Source organism: Paroedura picta, unplaced genomic scaffold, assembly GCF_049243985.1.
Source record: "Paroedura picta isolate Pp20150507F unplaced genomic scaffold, Ppicta_v3.0 Ppicta_v3_sca21, whole genome shotgun sequence".
Lineage (NCBI taxonomy): Eukaryota > Metazoa > Chordata > Lepidosauria > Squamata > Gekkonidae > Paroedura > Paroedura picta.
Genome location: NW_027518618.1, coordinates 1,707,139 through 1,727,432, shown reverse-complemented (window position 1 = coordinate 1,727,432; position 20,294 = coordinate 1,707,139). Strand labels below are relative to the sequence as shown.

At 55.0% G+C, this 20,294-nt stretch overlaps 1 protein-coding gene across 1 annotated transcript; it reads right to left on the bottom strand.

Moving 5' to 3' along the window:
* Positions 1 to 8,503: 8,503 nt before the first annotated feature.
* On the bottom strand, positions 8,504 to 17,372 carry CALM3 (calmodulin 3). Its single transcript, XM_077318438.1, has 6 exons — positions 17,197 to 17,372; positions 13,485 to 13,515; positions 12,980 to 13,123; positions 12,325 to 12,431; positions 11,874 to 12,009; positions 8,504 to 10,109 (listed from the first exon to the last, which is right to left on the bottom strand). Exons 1-6 carry the CDS (start codon positions 17,197 to 17,199, stop codon positions 10,081 to 10,083), a joined length of 450 nt encoding a protein of 149 aa, XP_077174553.1. The 5' UTR covers positions 17,200 to 17,372; the 3' UTR covers positions 8,504 to 10,080.
* Between the last annotated feature and the right edge of the window lie 2,922 nt (positions 17,373 to 20,294).

The window sequence follows — 20,294 nt, the reverse complement described above, 5'->3', positions numbered from 1 at the left end:
GGCTGCTCCTAAACTGTCCTATAAGCCAGCAATAACCCACATCATCAGCTCCCCCGTTCAAGCACCTGCAGGTCACCCCCCCCCAAAAAAAAATCCAGGCAACAGACTCCAGAAGCTCAGAATAAATATTTCCGTTGCTGACTAATCCCCTGTTCGCTCCTCCTGATGTCTCCATCCCCGGACCCTTCCCAGGGCGGAGGAATAATCCTCTCCTGTCTAAACATTTGGAGCAGCAATTCCAGGCAGGAGGGCCACAATTCCCCACCTCCCCCCCTGCGGCCTGCTTCTCCCGCCCCACACACGGTCACCCTAGTTGAAAAGGGGGGCTGGCACCTCTGCCTTTGGGACCCCCATGTGGCTCATTTCAATTTGGCCCAGTTTCTCCAGAAGCACGGATCTCACAACAGAAAGGATGGTGGGGGGATGCAAGAGGTCTTTGGATTTTCTCCTCCTAATATTTGTTCCTTGGCTAATCTACAACTTGAGAGTCTCCGAGCATCTGCTTGCCATGCAAGAGGTCCTAGGTTCGCTCCCCGGCATCTCCAGCTGATCAAGGAGCAGAAAGTTGGTGGCATGAAAGACCTTCAAGGGAGACCTGGGAGAGCCACTGCCAGCCTGAGCAGACGATACTGACCTTGATGGGCCAAAAGTTCTCAGGATCAGGCGGCTTCCTGTGCATACTGTGAAAGCAGCTTCTGTAACCATATGAAACCGATGAGAAGGCAATATTCTTGTGAATCAGATAAAACACGCAGTCAAGAAAGCAAAAGGAAGTCACAGGTCACTGGGGAGCTCCGCATGAGTGATGCTTAACTTGAATTAAGTTCAGCGTTAACAGGGCCAAAGGATTGAGCCCCCCTGGTGACCCCAAAGCTTTATTTAAAGGTGGGGCAGGATCCAGGAAGAGGACAAATGAAAGCTGAACTGTAAACCCTCAAAGGCTGGCAGATGTGTAAACACGAAAGCTGCAGGTTCCAGCGATTTGGTGCCCGGGCTCCTGACCCAGCTGGACATGCCAAACCGGCCCCCTGCTCGTCTGAAGCCCTGGGGAGAGGAACTAAAGGCGTGGCCAGAGGCCATTGCAGAAAGATGCCTCCTGGGACATGGCTGCCAGTTCTCTTCCGCCTCTGGAGGCCAAAGGGGGCCACTGGTATTCTGTGTCGACTGAGTGAAGTATCTACCATGTCTTTGGCCAAGAAACCCACACCATGGTCCGAGAGGGATTCGAATCTGGCACTCACAACGAATGACATTCATTTTAAAAAATCAACAAAGCACAGTTCCTTTTGTTGTTGTTGTTGTTGTTGCATAAAATGACTCCGTTTGCACACTTTATAAGGCCATGGAGTCCCCCCTCCAAAGCAGCCATTTTCTCCAGGAGACCAGGTGTAATTCTGGGAGATCTTCAGGCTCCACCTGGAGGTTGGCAACCCTAGGTAAGAGCAAAATGTTGTGACTCTGAATGCTGCTAAGGGCTCTTGCCAGACAATGGATGGTGTTGTTGTTGTCCAGGCCCCAACCATAAGGCCCTAGAGGTTGCTAAGCAACAGCATTCTCTCTGGTAGGCTGCAGGGAAGATGGAGTGGTTGCTAGGCGACAAATAGGCCCGCTGTGCTCTGGAGGGCAATGGTAGGCCCATGAAGCAACAGGCCGACCTTCAAGGGAGCCAAGATTTCATTCTCTGACCAGTAGGATGTAAAGACCGGAGGAGTTGCCATTTGGGCTTTAAGCCTGTACACTTCTGTCCACTCAAAACAGGAGTACTGTCTTATTTTTGATATGCATTCTTAAAAATATTAAAACTGCAAGAAGAAAGAGCAACTTGCACAAGCTCTGAGGCGTTGGGTACCAGCTCCTCTTCAAAATCTGAATGTTCAGAGAAGCACAGCCTCCTGTGCCCATGGCCCAAAGGCCAGAAATCTAGGAAGTGGGGGACCCGAACTCAGGGCTTTGCTAGATCTTGCTTTCCCACAGATGCTGAAGTCACACTGTAGTGCCAGCCAGTGGCCAAGGGGACTCGACAGCAGCCTGCTTCAGGATCTGCATGCGACACACACTCCTCTCGGCCCTACCTGCTCACTTCCTGGGATGGCCGCTGACTCTGCACATCCTGAAAGGGTGACCTCAAAAGAGATGACGGGAGCTTCCTGCCAGCCGCAGGGGTCCAAAATGACAGTTTGGGGAAGTGCAAGAACCTTGGGCTACGGGCTCAGCTGGCGGAAACGGGGAGATGGCATCAGCGAATTTTCATGCCCTTTGCCCCAGGGAACACCCAACCACAAGACGATTGTCCTCCTCTCCCCCTCCACGGGTTCTAGTCCTCACTGCAAAGAAAAACATAATTTGAGAAGATATAGAAAGTCCAAAGAAACCAGAAAGGGCCCGCTGGCTTAGGCCACAGGAAAAAAACACAATTGTGGTAGGATGGCTAATCAATGCAGAGCAATTTAAATGGAACCTCCATGTCCAGGTGCAATCTACCTCCCAATGCCAGGCGCGGAGACAAATTATTGGGGGGAGCTGCTTTCATGCCCCTCCTTTGTAAGCACGTGGCTGAGTGCTGGTGGAAAACCAGTTCACTGCATTTGATTGGTTGACCTCCCCCCCCCCACAAAAAAAAACAACCCTCTCACACTTTTAAAATGCAGGTTTTAAATGCAGCCAAGCCCTAGCTTCCCCTCTCTGTGTTAACAATTCCCTCCAAAACGACAACTGCTGAGCGTAAGCTGGAGTAGAGCACAGAATTGTGACTTTTCGAGAAAACCAGATATTTATTTATATGCTGCCCTCCCTTGCAGCTCAGGGCGGTTTACATAGGAATAAGTTCATTGAAACTTTATATAGCACATATGAAACAAATCTCACCTGCTTTGGCATGATTTCTGTGCTGCGCTTCAGTGAAACATGGGGGGGGGGGCGAGAATGCCAGGAGACATGCCCGTCCCTCCACACACACACACACACACACACACACACACATACTCTTCACTTAGCCGGAGAAAGCCAGACGATATCCGGAACTTCTGGAAACAGTTATCGCTTTTCTCTTTAGCAAACAGCGAAAGCCGCAAGCCAGCTAGCCAGGCAGGGAAATGACATTGCAAATATTACAGGGCCTTCCCCCCCCCCTTCCAAAAAGCCATTAATGGGAAGGCAGACAAATGGAAGAGTTTGCATCTCCTCCCTCCCTCCCCCCACAACTGATTTCCTGTTTACTTCTTCACAGTTCTGCACTAGCTCTTTGCTCATGGCTTCGCATCAGTAAATGGGACCCCAAAGGACTCGGGTGGGTCTGAACGAGAAGGGGCCAGAAAGCGGATTCAGTCGGCCTGCAGCCTTTGCTGTCAGGAGCTGCAGGAGGGGGGGGGTTGTCGCAGGACGTCTCAGCTGGGCAGTCACCAGACAAGGCCAAATGGCAGAGCAGAGAACAAGAAGCGTTTTTTGCAAACTGCATGTCACTCACGCCTGGAGTTCTCTAAGCCAGATCTAAAATGCCCACCTAGATTACTTTTCTAATTTTAAAAAGATTGCTGTAAGAAAGGTCCGTCACAATAGCCCCCAAAAGGAGAAATTCGATCCCTGCAGACACCTGAACACAAGAACCAACCACAGAGGCTGGGCTTGCAAGATGCCAATGGTGCCTAGATGGCCGCGCTGGGTCAGCGGGGGCCGGGAGAAAGGGAACCACCCAACAGGTGTGAGTCCTGCTCCTCCTGGCTGCCGTGCAGCTCACTGGGCAACCTTGGCCCAGGTACCTCGAGTTGGGCTCTGCTCCCCTCCCATTTACAGTTACGTACACCCAGGCATCTTACGTCCTTATGCCAGAGCTAGTGATGTTATGTTTTCTTGGTGCTTGAGGCACAAACTGTGAGAGGGCTTCTGGATTTCCAGCTCTGCTGGTGGAACCCCCCCCTGGCCCCGGGGGAACTGGCCAGGGGGATCTGCAACCAGCCCAGGAAAGTGCGACTTTTTCAGGGATTTGCTTCTCTAACCTTGTGCTCCTTTGGAAGTCACCTTGGTGGGCCCTCCAGAGGGAGGCAGACAGGACAGAAATACAAGTAGGGCATGACCCATCCCCACCAGTGCTGCTTGCAAGTAGGGCTGGGTGCTCCGGCTCGCCTCAGCTGCTTCAGCAAATGCTGAAGTAGCCGAGGCCCGATGAAGCGCCCAACTCTACTTGCAACCCCTTGGTTGGGTTTGGACAAATCCCCAGTTCTCCTCATGGTGTTCGGAACCGACTGTGCAACGAGCCAGGGGGCAAAAGAGTCCCTTAGCTGACGGGGGATATTTCAGAGGCAAGGACCAAGTCCGCCGTTACCCAGCTCTCCCAGGAGCCTTGAGGCAGGGCGTGGGTCGCTCCCGGTTTCTCCCAGCGCCCCAATTTGCCCCCACCCCGCCTAGTGTGGGACGGAGCCAGCCTTCTCTAGAAGCCAAGAGTGTGTGCTGGGGCACAGGCACCTGGTACAGTGGAAAATATGCAGCCCCAAGCCCAGGCATCAACCTGGGGGACTTGGCATAAACAGTTGCCCGTCTCTGCCTCTCGTCAATTCCGGGGAGGAATGTCAATGCCTCCCGGGACGGTGCCCTCCTGCTCTCCCAGCCCCCGAACGCTGCGGAGGCTGCGTGGCTGATGGGGGCTCCTTGTGTTCAGCCAGCCCTTGAAGGGAGACGCGGGCGCAAGGGGCGGGGGAGGGGGCCCCTGCTTGAGTCTGTAAAAGGAGAAAAGGATTTGTTGGAGGGTTACGTTACCTTCAAGAATATCTGAGAGTAGCTCTGCGGCACTAGGCGTTTATTTCAGGGAGAGTCCCCTCGCCTGCTGCTCTTCAGAGGGAGCGATCTTGCCTCCCAGATGGCAGAGGAGGGGAGCATGGGGGTCCCCCCCCAGGGGTGCCCCTCACTCATCAGGTTGTCTTCCTAGCCCTTCTGCCAAGGAGCCAAGGCCGACCCACCTGGCTCGCCCTGCCTCCATTTCATCATCATGCTTTGAAGGACCAGCCCCAGGAAGCCCAATCATAGAACCATGAAAGGGACCTCATGGGTCATCTAGTCCATCCCCCTGCACTGTGCAGGACACTCCCAACCCTCTCGCTCACCCACTGTCACCTGCCACCCCCTTGAACCTTCACAGAATCAGCCTCTCCATCATATGGCTCTCCAGCCTCTGTTTAAAGATTTCCAAAGATGAAGAACCCACCACCTCCCGAGGAAGGCTTTTTCACTGAGAAACCGCTCTGACTTTCAGGAACTTCTTCTGTATGTTGAGACTGAATTTCTTTTGCATTAATTTCATCCTATTTGTTCTGGTCTATCCCTCTAGGGCAAGAGAGAACAACTCTGTTCCATCCGTTACATGGCAGCCTTTTAAATACTTGAAGATGGTTATCAGATCCCCTCTCAGTCGTCTCCTCTCCAGGCTAAACAGACCAAGCTCCCCCAACCTTTCTTCATACATCTTGGTCTCCAAACCCCTCACCATCCTCGTTACCCTCCTCTGGACACGCTCCAGTTTGTCAACATCCCTCTTCAATTGGGGTGCCCAAAACTGAACACAGGACTGCAAGTGAGGCCGAACCAGAGCAGAGTAAAGCGGTACCCTCACCTCCCGTGATCCAGACACGATATTCCACTTGATACAGCCCAAATTCCCATGAGAACCCTGGCAACAGGGAGATTTGAAACCAAGTCTCTATAGTCCTCGCCTAGCATTCAACTGAAGCAAAAAAAAAATCGTATTTAACTCCCCCCCCACACACACACACACACAAGCACACTGATTTTATTTTAAATATATGAAAGTAAATGCATGTTTAAGCCTAATCTGAGAGCATGCCTTAAGGGGAAGAGAAAATGACTCATGCAGAGTTGCAACAGGAGGTCTCCACAGGGAATGGCACTGTGGCCGGGCTTATTCAATCACGCCCATTGCAATGGCAGTGCAGACTTTGTCATCTCAGAAGAGGCTTCCAGAGCGAAGGGCAAGGGGAGAGCAGGGCCTCATCCAGAGAGACAGCATGCCTCCGTGTGGGTGAACAGATACATTCATGCATGCTAGCTGTGCAAGTAGGGCTGGGCGCTAGAACTCTGACCAGGTGTGAATGAAGAAAACAGAAGAGATGGTTGTTTATACCCTGTTTTTTACTGTATAGCCCATTCCAACTCTATGGTTGGTTTTTATACCCCTTTTATACTCCAACATGGCTTACGAGCACTTTTCTCCTCCTCTCCCCACAACATACTCCCTGTGAGTTAGGTGAGAGAGCTTTGACAGAACTGCTCTGTGAGAACAGCTCTAACAGGACTGTGACTAACCCAGGTTCACCCAGATGGCTGCACGTGGAGAAGTGGGGAATCCAACCCCGCTCTCCAGAGTAGAGTCTGCCACTCCTTAATCACTACACCACACTGGTTTCAGGTTGCTTCAGCATTCTGGAGGGGGGGTGGGGTGGAAATATGAAAATAAAAATACAGCCTCTCTAAAGACAATGGGAAAGTCACCTCCCTCTTTCCTTGGTGTCTGGCTCCCCCTGCAGGTCTCCGGGGCTCAGTACAGCCACATGGAGCACTTTGGCTGTTTGGCCACTTCGGCAATCCCCGAAGCAGCATTGGCCGAACCAAAGAGCTCCACCCACCAGATTTCACCTTGCCACTCCTGCAGCCTCGGTCATGCCTGCCCAGATGTGCCTCCGTTTGAGCAAGAGGTGCCCAGTATTGAACTTGTCCTTCGAGGAGCCCACGGGACTCACAATTCTGTTATGTTTCAGACCAGCAGTCACCCTCCAGAGGCGCCTGTTCTGAGGACTAGCTCTCCTCCTGCTCCGTCACACCCTCACTGCAGTCTTCCCTGCCTGGCTGGGGAGGCCAAAGGGGCCCCGTGGACTAGGACTACCATGAGCCCCTACCAATTTGCCCCGTCTGCAGGGTGCTAGCACCTGCTGCCCCAGGGAACTCCCTCTGGGAGCAGAGACTGGCGGTGAGGGGGAGGGTCCTTGGCCCCCCACAGCATTTCTCAGGCCTTCCTTTGTCGGGGCCACAGCAGCTGCCAGCCCACTCAGGGATCTTGCAAAGGCAAGGGGGGAAAAGCAATGAAGGAACTTGGGAGCTCCGCCCACTGCAACCCAAACCCCACCCACTTTGCCCCCCCCCACCCGCAAATGGAGAACGGATCTTGTTGGCAGGACCTAATCCTCTGAACAATGTAGGGGTGGCCAATTTGTGGCGCTCCAGAGGTTCATGGAAATTGTAATCCATGGACATCTGGAGAGCCAGTTTGGCCACCCCTGCCTTTTGGGGCGGCCCTCAGGCAGCTGCCACCTCCCAGCAGAAGCAACAAAGCCTGCAGGATCCAGTTTTCAAGGTTCCTTCCCCTGCCACGAGAGGCCTGGTGAAACAGGGGCTAGACCAGGGGTAGTCAAACTGCGGCCCTCCAGATGTCCATGGACTACAATTCCCAGGAGCCCCTGCCAGCGAACGCTGGCAGGGGCTCCTGGGAAATGTAGTCCATGGACATCTGGAGGGCCGCAGTTTGACTACCCCTGGGCTAGACTGAGACCCGATGGAACAAGCCCCCTCTCTGCCAAGGAGGTGCCCGCCCTTTTCAGTCTCATCCACCTCGCAAATGGAGAAAACCAACATCTCCAGCAGAAAGGACCAGGCAAGAGGTGATGCTCAGGCAGACACTCTGGTGAGCCACTGGCAGCCTCAGAAGACTCCGGGGCCTCCACGGGGGAAGAAAGGGCAGCATGTGCAAGTCCTCACATCAATTCTGCAGGATCCAGCCGGCGGCATCCCAGGAACAAGCCCTCTCGTGTCACAGAACTTCATTTGCACTTGCAGCAAAACCACCCTTGGAAGGCAGGCCCTCCGGTTAAGCAGTTCAAGACCCAAGTGTCTGTTCGTGCCCTTCGACTCCGGATCCCTCAAGCAGAGCAGCCCGTAAGTTGGGAGCAGAACTCGTTCAGCAGACCTGGACGCTCTTGTCAGCTCTTCCGGCCGCAGCCCCCACAATCCCACCAGCACCGAGAGCTCCAGACATCTGTCTGCACAGCAAAGGCACTCCCTGGGCACGGGGCGAGGGACATTTCTCTGGACCCCGGGGCAGGGAGACCACTTCATGTGCACAGCAAGCAACGGGAATCTCCCGGAGACCAAGTGGTCCTGGGCGGAGCCAGCAGCTGCATCACTGTCTGAAGCCTGGCCAGGACATGAAGGGAACCCGCTCAGAAATGGGAGCGCTGCGTCTGCTGGGCCAGGGGTGACTCGGTCACTCCACCCCTCGTCCTCCACAAGGAGAGCAGCCCTGGGGGGGGGGGGCTGCCAGAAGTGACAGGGACACAGCAGCGCCTGGCAGCCAAGGGATGACACACACACAAAAGGGGATTGTGGCCCACAGCTACCCAGACGGCAGGAAGCCAAGGGGGCGGGGGCGGGGGGGGCACTACACACTTGCTTTCCAAAGCTGCCACTGACAGGGCCGCCGCGTTCGAAGCCACATCAATCAAGCCCATTCAGGTAGTCACTGCATTTTATTGGAAAACATTGATATAATTTTATTTTCACAGCTTGAACTGAACACAACACCACCTGCTTCCAAGGACACCTTGTTCCAGCCTTCCCCCCATCCCACGACCCCCCCCCTTCCAAGCTCTCAAGGCGAGAAAAGACCCCTCCAACCTCCAACTCATGGCCAGGGGTGCGGAAAGACCCGGGGGGAGGGAGGGAGGGGGGAATAAAACGGAGGCGGCACGGGTCCAATCCGTCGGCGGACGGCACAAAAAGAACTCTTCGTTCGCCTGGTCGCCAGGAAAATCCCGCTGCTGGTTTCAGTTCCCCCGCCAAAGCTTTTTGCATTTTTTATTGTCATTGATTAAAAAACAAAATGTGGAGAGAGAAAAAAAAAGAGAAGCTGGTTTTGCAGCTCATGCCGTTTGTTGCGAGGAGGGGGCGGGGGGGGGCATGTGCGCAGGCGAAGGAAAGCGACATCAAGAGCACAGACTATCCATACCAAGCTGCCGAGGGACAAGCGTGAAAACCCAGAGCCACGACGAAGGAAGGAAGGAAGGAAAAGCCTTGCATGAGGAAGGGGGGGGGAGGGAGCCCTGGGGCAGACGGCATCCGCTCAGCAGCGGCTTTGCCCTTTTATTGCGGTTCCATCCCAATGCCTCATGCCCCCCTCCCCACGCTGCCCCCCTTACAGCGCCTGCCATCTCCACACCCGCAGGGGCCCAAACCGGGCCATTGGCATGAGGTATTTACATAGCAGCTCATGTCAGAACATAGACGTTTCGGAAAAACCGGAAGGACATTTACAATTTATACAGGGTTCCAGAGCAGAGGCAGGAGTGAAAGTCGCAGGTGTTGGGGGAGGGGAAGGGGGCACTTTCGGAGATATGCTTTTCTAAACGGCCAATCAGATCTTATTAACCACCCCCCCCCTCCTGATGGAGCTCCCTGGAACCCACCTTCAGCTACACGTCCCGGAGTTTTTTGTGATGGCTCCCCCGCCCACGAAAACTAAGACACGCACACACACCCCACACCCCTCCCCAGTTTCTTCCTCGGAGCCCCCTCGGTGTTCCGCAGGGGGCAAGACCTCTGGTGGCAACCCCCGGGCCAATGCGCACGACCACACTGCCAGGCGCATGCAACACGATGAAAGGAGGGTTTTCCCGGCTCTCCTCCACCCTCCCTCGCATGGGTTCTCAAAAGAAAAAGGATCGGCGCCCCTGGGAGAGCGGCCAGCACGGACTGCAGAACAGAAGACCCGATGGAAACAAAGACGTCCACAAGGCGAGGGGAGGGGGGCTGGTTTCCTTCCAGGACGTTAAGGGGCTGCCCCAGGAGGAAGAGGAGGAGGAAGGAAGGAGGGAAAAGAGGGAGGAGGAGCGAGGGGGAGGGGGGAGAGTGCAATCATGCAGCTTGGGAAGGGTTTTTTTCTTTCTTTTCTTTTTTTAATCGCTTGGTCAGATTTATTCCACAGCCGATTGTTTGCTTAGAGAACCAGGTTACTTAAGTAAGAGAGCATGTCGGAGAAAAAAGTATCAAAGGAGAATTGGGCATCGCCAGCTGCCCGCTCTGCAGGGCTCACTTTGCAGTCATCATTTGCACAAACTCTGAAAGAGACACAGTCCAGAGAGGGCCAATGAGTCAGGGGGCTCCATCCAGGGGTGCTGCTCACCCACATATCAGGGAGACCCCAGAGAACAGCCTTGCCCCACCCTTCTCTAGCCACCCAGGAGTGCCCTGAGGGGCCTTCTGTCTTTAGCACACCCACTTCCCCTTGAGTGTGGATGAAGGAGGAGCAAGGGCCATTAGCTGCTCTTGGGCCAGTCTACTCATTCTTGTTAATCATCACAGAGAATCTTGCTCAGCCCCCCCACCCCCTAAATCCCCGAACACCAGCAGGTTGGGACTCTACAAGGGATCCATGACAACAACTTCTTTTAGTAGGGCCAAAGAAATGGCTGAAGTTCGAGAGACAGTTGTACAGGTTTCCTGGAACCTTTAAAGAAGCAGGCCTGGCCAGTTAAGAGATCCTGGTTAACATCCAGTTAGACTGCCGCAGCGTGGTCTAGGTGGGGCTGCCCTTGGAAGCAATCTGGAAACCACAACTGTTCAGTGCTGATGGGTGGTCGCTCCAGCAAACACCACATGCACCAATTGTGGGCGGAGCACATGGGCTTCCATTCCAGAGCCTCCTCCACTGGATTTTGTCTTCCAGGCACTGCAAGGCTCCCTCTGGAGATGCTGCTGTATGATCCCACGTGGGCAGATATGTGTTCCGTGGGGATCCAAAGACTTTCTCACCAAGCACCCCTGACTACTGGAACTCCTTCCCTGCAGATGGAGAGTTGTCCGCCCACCCCCATTACAGGGATTCAAGAGTCATTTTAAGACAACTTTCCAGAAGACCTTTTGAACAGACTCTTCACCCCTGCTTCTTGAATGACCTGACCCCATGGTTTTAAACAGTCTAGTTCTCTGCAGCTTTGATTTGCCTTTAGTTTTTAATCTGGGCTGGTGGGCCTTCTGCAGCTGATGACACAGTCACGCGGGATGCTCTAATGGGATTATCTCTTTGTGAAGAGACAGCACAAATTTTCTTCCCAAAAACAACAGTCAGGGGTTTTGCCTCTGCTCAACTGAGAAACGCTCCAGGAGCTTTTTACTGAGAACCACTGTTGGCATAATATTATGGAAAAGCAACATGCCGACTCCCTCCTACATAAAGAAGGGCAGCAGGTGAAGTACAAACGGTTGGGCAGAGAAAACGAGTATGGGCATGCAGAACCAGTACGCGGACTGCAGACTAAGGCCTGTGCCAGGAGGCACACTGCCCTTCCTGAACAAGGCCACCGACAACCAGGGCTTCTTGCTTTGGAACTCAGCTTGCCTTTACAAGAAGCCACCCAAAGGAGACTGGCCAACTAGCTGGCTGAGAAGGCTGAGCCCTGCATTGGGCCCCAGCAGAATCCAACCAAGGCTAGCACATCACGGTACAAGCTGTCCCGTTCCTAAGGCTTGACGTTAAAACTGCATGGGTTAGAACTGTGCCCTGGGCACCAGGCTCTCCTGGGCCCAATATCCACCAGAGGGGGGGGGGGACCTGATCTTAATTACCCTTTGCTTTTGTAACGTTAACCTCCTGCTTGATGCTCAGTTCTGGAGAACTCAACGGGTCATGGGCTGTTCCAACTTCACGGCCTTTGAGCCGGCTCACCCTCAGCTTTGGCCTCGCCATCTCTTGCCTACAGGCACGCAAGCGAGGGGCCTGCAGTTGGGCACACGGGTGGCCCCAGGAGGCCTCTTCCTCGCACTTCCTGCTGGCAACCCCTCAGGCCTTTAGATTCCATGGCCTCCCGGAGGGCAGTGCTCACCTTCATAGTTGACCTGCCCGTCCCCATCGATGTCCGCCTCCCGGATCATCTCATCCACCTCTTCGTCCGTCAGCTTCTCCCCGAGGTTGGTCATCACGTGGCGCAATTCGGCTGCACTGATATAGCCATTTCCGTCCTGGGAGGAGAGGGTGCTGCTGAAGGCGGTCATCCCCGAGGGGCTTGGTGGGGCCCACATTCCCCAAAAGCAAGAAGCCCAGCCTGGCACCCGCCCCCCTTTCCATTGTGGGCTCCCAGTGGGAAGCAGCTACCCCCCCCCCCCAGAAGACTGCTCTGCCTGGAGCCCCCTAACGCTCGGAGACTGGTGCTCTTTCCTGACAGCCCTTCTATTCTCCCCCCGGGTCAGCCAGGCTGAGGGGAACTGGAACCCTCCTTCTGGACTCTGGCTGCTCACTGCTTCCTTCTTCGCTGCCCTCTAAGTGGCGCTCCTCACCTTATCGAACACTCTGAAAGCCTCCCGGATTTCTTCCTCGCTGTCCGTGTCCTTCATCTTCCTCGCCATCATGGTCAAGAACTCTGGGAAGTCAATGGTGCCGTTCCCTGAAAAGAGGCCTCCGTGAGCAGAAGCTGGCAGACGGCCTGGAAGCCCCACAGACCAAGTGAACCCTGGCCCAGCGAAAGGGGAGCGAAGGGGTGTCCACTCCCAAACCAACCGCATCGGCCTCAGTCTGCATTGTGGGGAACTGCAAGAACCCTGAGCCTGAGCTCCGTACTTCAGGCTCCACTCACCATGGAGGACCCCCAATCTGTGTGCCACCAGTAGCGTTCCAGCCCGCTTGGGCACTGCCCCACGTTGGATCACACAGAATGGCTGACTCAAGGCGGGCCAATGCTGAGGCCCGGGAGCCAGGGTGTGGCTTTCAACGGGGATTCCCAGATACCCAGGCCTTGCTGCCTCCTGCCCACCAGAAGGCCATCCATCCCAGCCCCCTCCACCAGCACTGCTACATCTACTCACCTGGCGGTAGCTGAGAGACACATTCTTCTCCTAAGGAAGTGCTTCCACCGAGGAGCTGACTCCAGTAAACCAACCCCAAATAATTCTTCTGCATCAGGGAATCCAAGGGCTCCCCTCCCCCCACACTCACCATCTGCGTCCACCTCGTTGATCATGTCCTGCAACTCGGCCTCCGTTGGGTTCTGCCCCAGAGAGCGCATCACGGTGCCGAGCTCCTTAGTGGTGATGGTGCCGTCCCCATCCTTGTCGAAGAGGGAGAAGGCCTCCTTGAATTCTGCCGGGGGGAGGGAGGGGAGCAGGGGGTGTTAGAAGCCAGGTACTGGCCACCCACCAGAGCTGACAGTTACATGGATTTCTTGCCCATCCTTAGTTCTTGGGACACCCACAATCCTACCAGCTGCTGGACACTGTTTTTGCATAAAACTTTCCCAAAGTGGAAGGTCATAAACCGGCTCTACGTGCCTCAAATTGTGATGCTGGCCCTTCAGCGTGCTGAGCATTCCCCATCCCAAAGATCGGAAAGCTTAGGCCTGGGCTTCTGCATTCTTCGGCAAAGGACCCCCACCGAGATCCAAGAGCAGCTTCTGCTGCCCGCCCTCTGTCAAACCACCACACAGAGACCCTTGGGGGCTCACCTGCGATTTGCTCTTCAGTAAGCTGGTCAGCCTGAAAGAGATGCAAAAGGAGAGTCACCGTCACACCCTGGTGGTTCAACCCTCGTGAGCTTTCCCACCCACCTCTGCAAATGACACCAACGCCCAGGAAGGAGCCTCAGTCCAGATCTGCTGATGGAGAGGCAGGAAAGGCAAACTCGGGCTATTCCCCACATCTCCTTTGGCCTTGGCAACACGGAACACACCAAGACAAGGGCCGATCAGCAGACAGGCACGCTGGCCTCTCCCAGGGGCTTCTGGCCTCCTGTGAGGGCAAAAGCTGGAAGACTGCTGGGCTGGACCTGCAAGGCCTGGCACTGCTGAAGCCCTCCACCCACAAGTGCCTGATGTGGCGCTGGCACAACACAGGCAGTCGGCCAGCCTTCACAGAACTGTTGTGAGAAATAAAACAGAAGAGTCTCAAGAGCCAAAAGGCTTTTGGAAGACGACTTCCCCTGCCTTCACCAGGGCTCCAGCTGCTTGCAAAAGGCTTCCGCTGACAAGTATCCATTACCAGAAGTCAGAGCAGAACTACACCTGGGGAGCCCACCTGCACATGCATGCTCAGCTCCCAGTCAATTCCACCTCTCCATTTTGTCACCTGTCGCCATGAGCTGACCCTGTCGTTACTCACCCTTCTGCCAAGTGACTGCCATCAGGTGCCACCAGGCAAGAGCAGCAAAGAGGGGAAAGCGCCAACCTCAGTGATTGCTAGTGGGGCAGGGGATTGCCCCTCACATTAAACTACCTCACTTGGTTGGCTGCCCCAAACCCAGAAAGCCGAAGAGCAAAGACCAAGGAGCAGCCAGCACGGCCCACAGAGCATGAGGAGACCACCTTGGTGCAGCACCACCCACAGTCAGGGCCACATCATGCTGCCAACAGAGGACAAGCATGCTGGCCACACAAGACCGGGATGACAAAAGGCAACGCAGGGTCACTAGACTCTGCCCACTGGGGGAAATCCAACCATAACTCAATCTGACTGGTAGCAAATCCAGCCACTGGGTCTCCCCAAAGAATCCCCATTGTTTGCTGTGATAAGATTGGGTCACAAGCCCCGTAAGTAAGTCCAAGGAGAAGAGGTGGGGAGGACAATCCAAGACCAGCCTCTGCCAGGCACCCATTTCTGAATTCCCCAGGAAGGTTCTTCATGCAGCCCTTAGGACAGTGGTTCTCAACCTTCCTAATGCTGCGACCCTTGAATACTGTTTCTCATGTTGCAGGGAACCCAACCATAAAACTATGCAAGGGTTCTATCACAGAAATTAAACCGAAACTTACCAATGGTGTGACAAGCCATTGTTCATGACTGTATATCAATTGTTTTTTTTCCAACTGAACTCAGTTCAGTTCTGCCTCTTGTCCCACCATGCTGATCTTCCTCTTTCCTGCTGCTCCAGACAAACACCCTAACTTAATCTACCCTGCAAGGCCGTTGTGTGGATGAAATGGATGAGGAGCAATGTTGGCCACCACTTTGGGACCTCTTGGAGAAGGGCGGGGTACGAACCGAGTAACGAAAACCAATGATTTGGAAGAACAAATATTGAGTCCAGGGGCATCTTTAAGACCAACAAAGATTTCTTCAAGGCATGAGCTTTCATGTGTGGACACCCTCCCACAGGCAAAATTGATTTGGAGACATCAGTAAAGGGACGTGGGCCACTTTGGGTCCCCCTTGGAGGGAAGGGTGGGGGAGAAGGCAAGAAAAAACATAATTTGGGGGAGGCAACAGTGGCCGGCCCCCCCACTCCGCTGGTCATCCTGCCATGACCCCTGTGAAGGGGTCTTTCGACCCCCAGGTTGAGAACTACTGACTTAGAGCAACACTAGTTCCTTTCCTCGAATCTAAAGAAGAGGTGGAAACGGCACATAGATGACTCATTTCCACTGGGATCCTTCTGAGGAATCTGACCCAGACTCAAGTCTCCCATGTGCCTAATCTGAGAGAGTCTCAAGGCGGGGACCAGGCAGTGCGCAATGATGCCTGGTTGCCACGACCACCTTCCCAACGGCAGCAAGGTTTCAGAAAGGCCATAAATCTCATGGTTTCCTGGTTTCAGTCTTTAATTCCCTTGAGGAAGAGAGTGCCTGTGATTGAGTGACCGGGACACACCGCTAGGCAGACGTGGGCCTGAAGCCTCAATCACTGAGCAACCTGAACCAGCCACTGAAGCTCAGGGGGGGGGGGGAAGCATGCCGGAGGGTGGGGGTGGTGAAAATGGGGCAGCCTGAGCTCTTTGGGCCAAGAGTGTGAAGAGACGTGCCGCAGCTCAAAGCCTGGCACTGGTTTCCACCAATGGGATCAAGGTGTTGGGCGACACACGCTGTACAGAGAGGACATTCTCCTCACAGGACCAGCCCAAGGGGCTCCCATGTCTGCATGGTGGCCAGGGAGCATCTGGCATGCAGCTTGCACCCACCACAGTGCCCTTGGCTCAGCATCTCACCTCAGCCTTTTTTGAGGGAAGACAAGTTGCCACCCAGGGATGGCTTGGCCTCCAGCACCCCCCCCCCACACACACACACACACACTGCAGCACAGCAAGCGCCAGAGCATCAGGCACAGGCGGCACCACAGAAGAGCTGCTCCTGGGGAAGCGCAGGCAAGCCCCGGGGACGGCCAAGGCTGCAGTAGCCAGAATGGCGCAGACGGGGAAGGAGGGAGGGAAGCCCCTGCAGCCCCTCCCCGACATTCTGGAAAAATCCTTCCTAACTCAAGGCGTAGGGACCTTAGGCAGGTACATGTGCGCTGCAGAGCAGGCAGCAGGAGAGCTCTCTGCATCTCGTGGGGGGGAAGAAGGGATGACCAAGCAATCTGGGGGCAACGGAGGGTCTTATTACACGGTGCCACAGCAGGGTCACACTAAGGGGGGGGGAGAAGGCTGTCCCGCAGCCCACCTGAGCTCCTATGGTGGGGCTGGGGGAGTAGAGCAACAGCCTAAATGGCAACATGGCTGAAAGCTCCCTTCGCAGGCAGAGCTCCGATTCTGACTGAGGCTGCCGGAGCCCACCCTGCGGAGGAACGTGCCGCCCACCACGGAGCTGGCAGGAGGCAGAGGCCCATTGGCCACGGCCCGCCGAAAGGGAGCGAGAGTGTGTGTGCTGGGGGGGGGAGGAGGGGGAGCTCCTCCGGAAAGTAGGTTAGCGTGGCTGCGAGCCGCTCGCCAGCAAATATTAATCCACCGGCTCGGATTATGCGGAGCCAGAGAGGGCTGCGGGAGGGGGCTCCAGCGGGGCCACCAAGGGCCCGGCGCGTCACCCCTGCGCCGGAAACTGCAGCAGAGGCCGAGGCGAGCAGCTCCCGGGCAGGAGACGCAACGCTGCATCCCGCGGCTTCTCGGCAGCTCCCGGGAGGGGCACGTGCCAGGCCAGGCCAGGCCAGGGGAGGGTGGGGGAGGCGGCGCGAGGCAGCCCCCGCCCCCTCCTTTGCACCTGCAGGGCGGGCTCCAGACCCCCCCCCGGCCCCCCCCCGCCCCAGGCCCGCACGGAGCCCGCGAGCATCGCCGAGGCCCACAGCTGGCGGAACACGGCAACCCCCCCCCCCGGACAGCGCCCCCCCCACGTGCAAGACGCGGCTCCCCCCCCCGGCACCCCCTTGCACGATCGCGCAGACACGCAGAGCCCCCCCCCCTGCCCTGGCCCCGCCCCCGCCCACGGTCCCGGGCTGCCCCCCTCCCTCGGTGCTCACCATGGCGGGCGGCGGCGGGCAGCGACTGAGGCGTCCGGAGGCTTCAGCGAGCGGCGTCGGGCAAGAGAGGCAGAAGCCGCAGCCGGACCCCACTCAACCGCCTCGCAGCCGCCGCACCGCGCGCCCGATCCCTCCGCCAACGGCCGCCCCTGGCCGCGCCCCCCTCGGTCTGCGGCGCGCGGGCGGGGCGGGGCGGAACGAGGGAAGGCTGGCCGGCCCCGCCGCGCGCCCGCTCTCGCCGCCAGGCTCCGCCCCTTCGCCCAGGATCCGGCCCGAGCGCGGGGACTACTTTTTATATTTCCCCGCCCCTCCGGCGGAAGGGCACGCGCGGTGAAACCGCAGTTGTTTCCCGCGTTCCCATTGGGTGCGGAGCGAGGCGCAGGATGAGAGTCCCGCGGCTATTGGTCGCCTCTCACCTGCAATGCGTCAAAATTGGAGCGGGCCATGTCGAGGAGGAGAAGGGGGAGGGCAGGAGGGAGAGGAAGGGACCAAGGGGGAGGAGGGGTGGGGCCAGCCCGGGAATAAACGGCGGGTGGGTGGGCTTGGAAGGAAAGAGGCGGGGAAGGATCCCACGCGCTCTAAAAAAAATGGTACAGCCCGAAGTTCCCCGCCCCGACACAAATAGAGCAAGGTGGTCACCGTGGTCCCGCCCCCTTTTCGCGGCCACGCGCGTTACAATTGAATTGACCCCGCCCCGTGAGGTCTGGCCACGCCCCTCGAACGTATCTCCGCCCCCTTTTCCTGCTTCGTCCTCTGCGGGGGCGTTTTCCCAGCTAAATTTCTGTCTTTTTCTCTGGCCTCCTTTTGGCAAGGCTCCTGTTTCTTTAAGAAGGCCCCATCCTTCGGGGGCGGGGGGCTGTGCATGGTGATGGCTGGAAGCTTTACCAGTTGAACTACTGCCTTTAGTGCAGCCCTTAGAGGCACAGGCTGCTACAAGTCGCTAAAAAGGTGGCAACGCTGTGGGCGTGGCCAAATACAAAATCTGGCGCACAGTTGAGCTCATTTTCGATGTCCAAACCACCTTTTATCAACATGTACAACAGCCCTGTCAGGCAGGCCACTCTAATGCAGATAAGGAACTTAAGGTGACAGACTTTCTAAGGCCTGCTGATGTAAAATGCTTGTAGATCTCTCTTTCCTCCAGACAACCCAGACCCAAGGGGAGCCACAGAATAAACGCAGTGGGATGGGTCTGTGAAAACAAATTATCCCCCAAAGACTTGCTTTGTTGTTGTTATGTGCGAAGTCGTGTCCGACCCATCGCGACCCCATGGACAATGATCCTCCAGGCCTTCCTGTCCTCTACCATTCCCCGGAGTCCATTTAAGTTTGCACCTACTGCTTCAGTGACTCCATCCATCCACCTCATTCTCTGTCGTCCCCTTCTTCTTTTGCCCTCGATCTCTCCCAGCATTAGGCTCTTCTCCAGGGAGTCCTTCCTTCTCATGAGGTGGCCAAAATATTTGAGTTTCATCTTCAGGATCTGGCCTTCTAAAGAGCAGTCAGGGCTGATCTCCTCTAGGACTGACTGGTTTGTTCGCCTTGCAGTCCAAGGGACTCGCAAGAGTCTTCTCCAGCACCAGAGTTCAAAAGCCTCAATTCTTTGACGCTCGGCCTTCCTTATGGTCCAACTTTCGCAGCCATACATTGCAACTGGGAAGACCATAGCCTTGACTAAACGCACTTTTGTTGGCAGGGTGATGTCTCTGCTTTTTAGTATGCTGTCTAGATTTGCCATAGCTTTCCTCCCCAGGAGCAAGCGTCTTTTAATTTCTTTGCTGCAGTCCCCATCTGCAGTGATCTTGGAGCCCAGGAAAATAAAATCTGTCACTATCTCCATTTCTTCCCCTTCTATTTGCCAGGAATTGAGAGGGCCGGATGCCATGATCTTTGTTTTCTTGATGTTGAGTTTCAAGCCAACTTTGGCACTCTCCTCCTTCACCCGCATCAACAGGCTCTTTAGTTCCTCTTCACTTTCTGCCATTAGAGTGGTATCATCTGCATATCTGAGGTTGTTGATATTTCTCCCTGCAATCTTGATCCCAATTTGTGACTCCTCTAATCCCGCATTTCTCATGATGTGCTCTGCATACAAGTTAAATAGGCAAGGTGACAGTATACAGCCTTGCCGAACTCCTTTCTCAATTTTGAACCAGTCAGTGATTCCATGTTCAGTTCTCACTGTTGCTTCTTGACCTGCATATAAATTTCTCAAGAGACAAATAAGATGCTCTGGTATTCCCATCTCTTTAAGAACTTGCCACAATTTGTTGTGCTCCACACAATCAAAGGCTTTAGCATAGTCAATGAAGCAGAAGTAGACGTTCTTCTGGTACTCCCTAGCTTTCTCCATGATCCAGCGTATGTTGGTAATTTGATCTCTAGTTCCTCTGCCTCTTCGAAATCCTGCCTGTACTTCTGGAAGTTCTCGGTCCACATATTGCTGGATCCTAGCTTGTAGGATTTTGAGCATAACTTTGCTAGCATGAGAAATTAGTGCGATGGTGCGGTAGTTTGAACATTCTTTGGCATTGCCCTTCTTTGGGATTGGAATGTAAACTGACCTTTTCCAATCCTGTGGCCATTGTTGAGTTTTCCAAATTTGCTGGCATATTGAGTGTAGCACTTTTACTGCATCGTCCTTTAAGATTTTGAATAGTTCAACTGGAATGCTGTCACTACCACTAGCTTTATTGTTGCTCAGACTTCCTAAGGCCCATTTGACTTCACATTCCAGGATGTCTGGCTCCAGGTCAGTAACTACCCCACTGTGGTCATCAGGGATGTTAAGCTCGCTCTTGTATAGTTCTTCTGTATAATTTTGCCACCTTTGTTTGATCTCTTCTGCTTCTGTGAGGTCCCTACCATTTTGGTCCCTTATCATACCCATCTTTGCATGAAACGTTCTCTTCATATCTCCAATTTTCTTGAAAAGATCTCTGGTCCTCCCCATTCTATTGTTTTCTTCTATTTGTTTGCACTGTTCATTTAAGAAGGCATTCTTATCTCTTCTAGCTTTTCTCTGGAATTCTGCATTCAATTGGGTGTATCTTTCTCTTTCTCCCTTGCCTTTCACTTCCCTTCTCTCCTTAGCTATT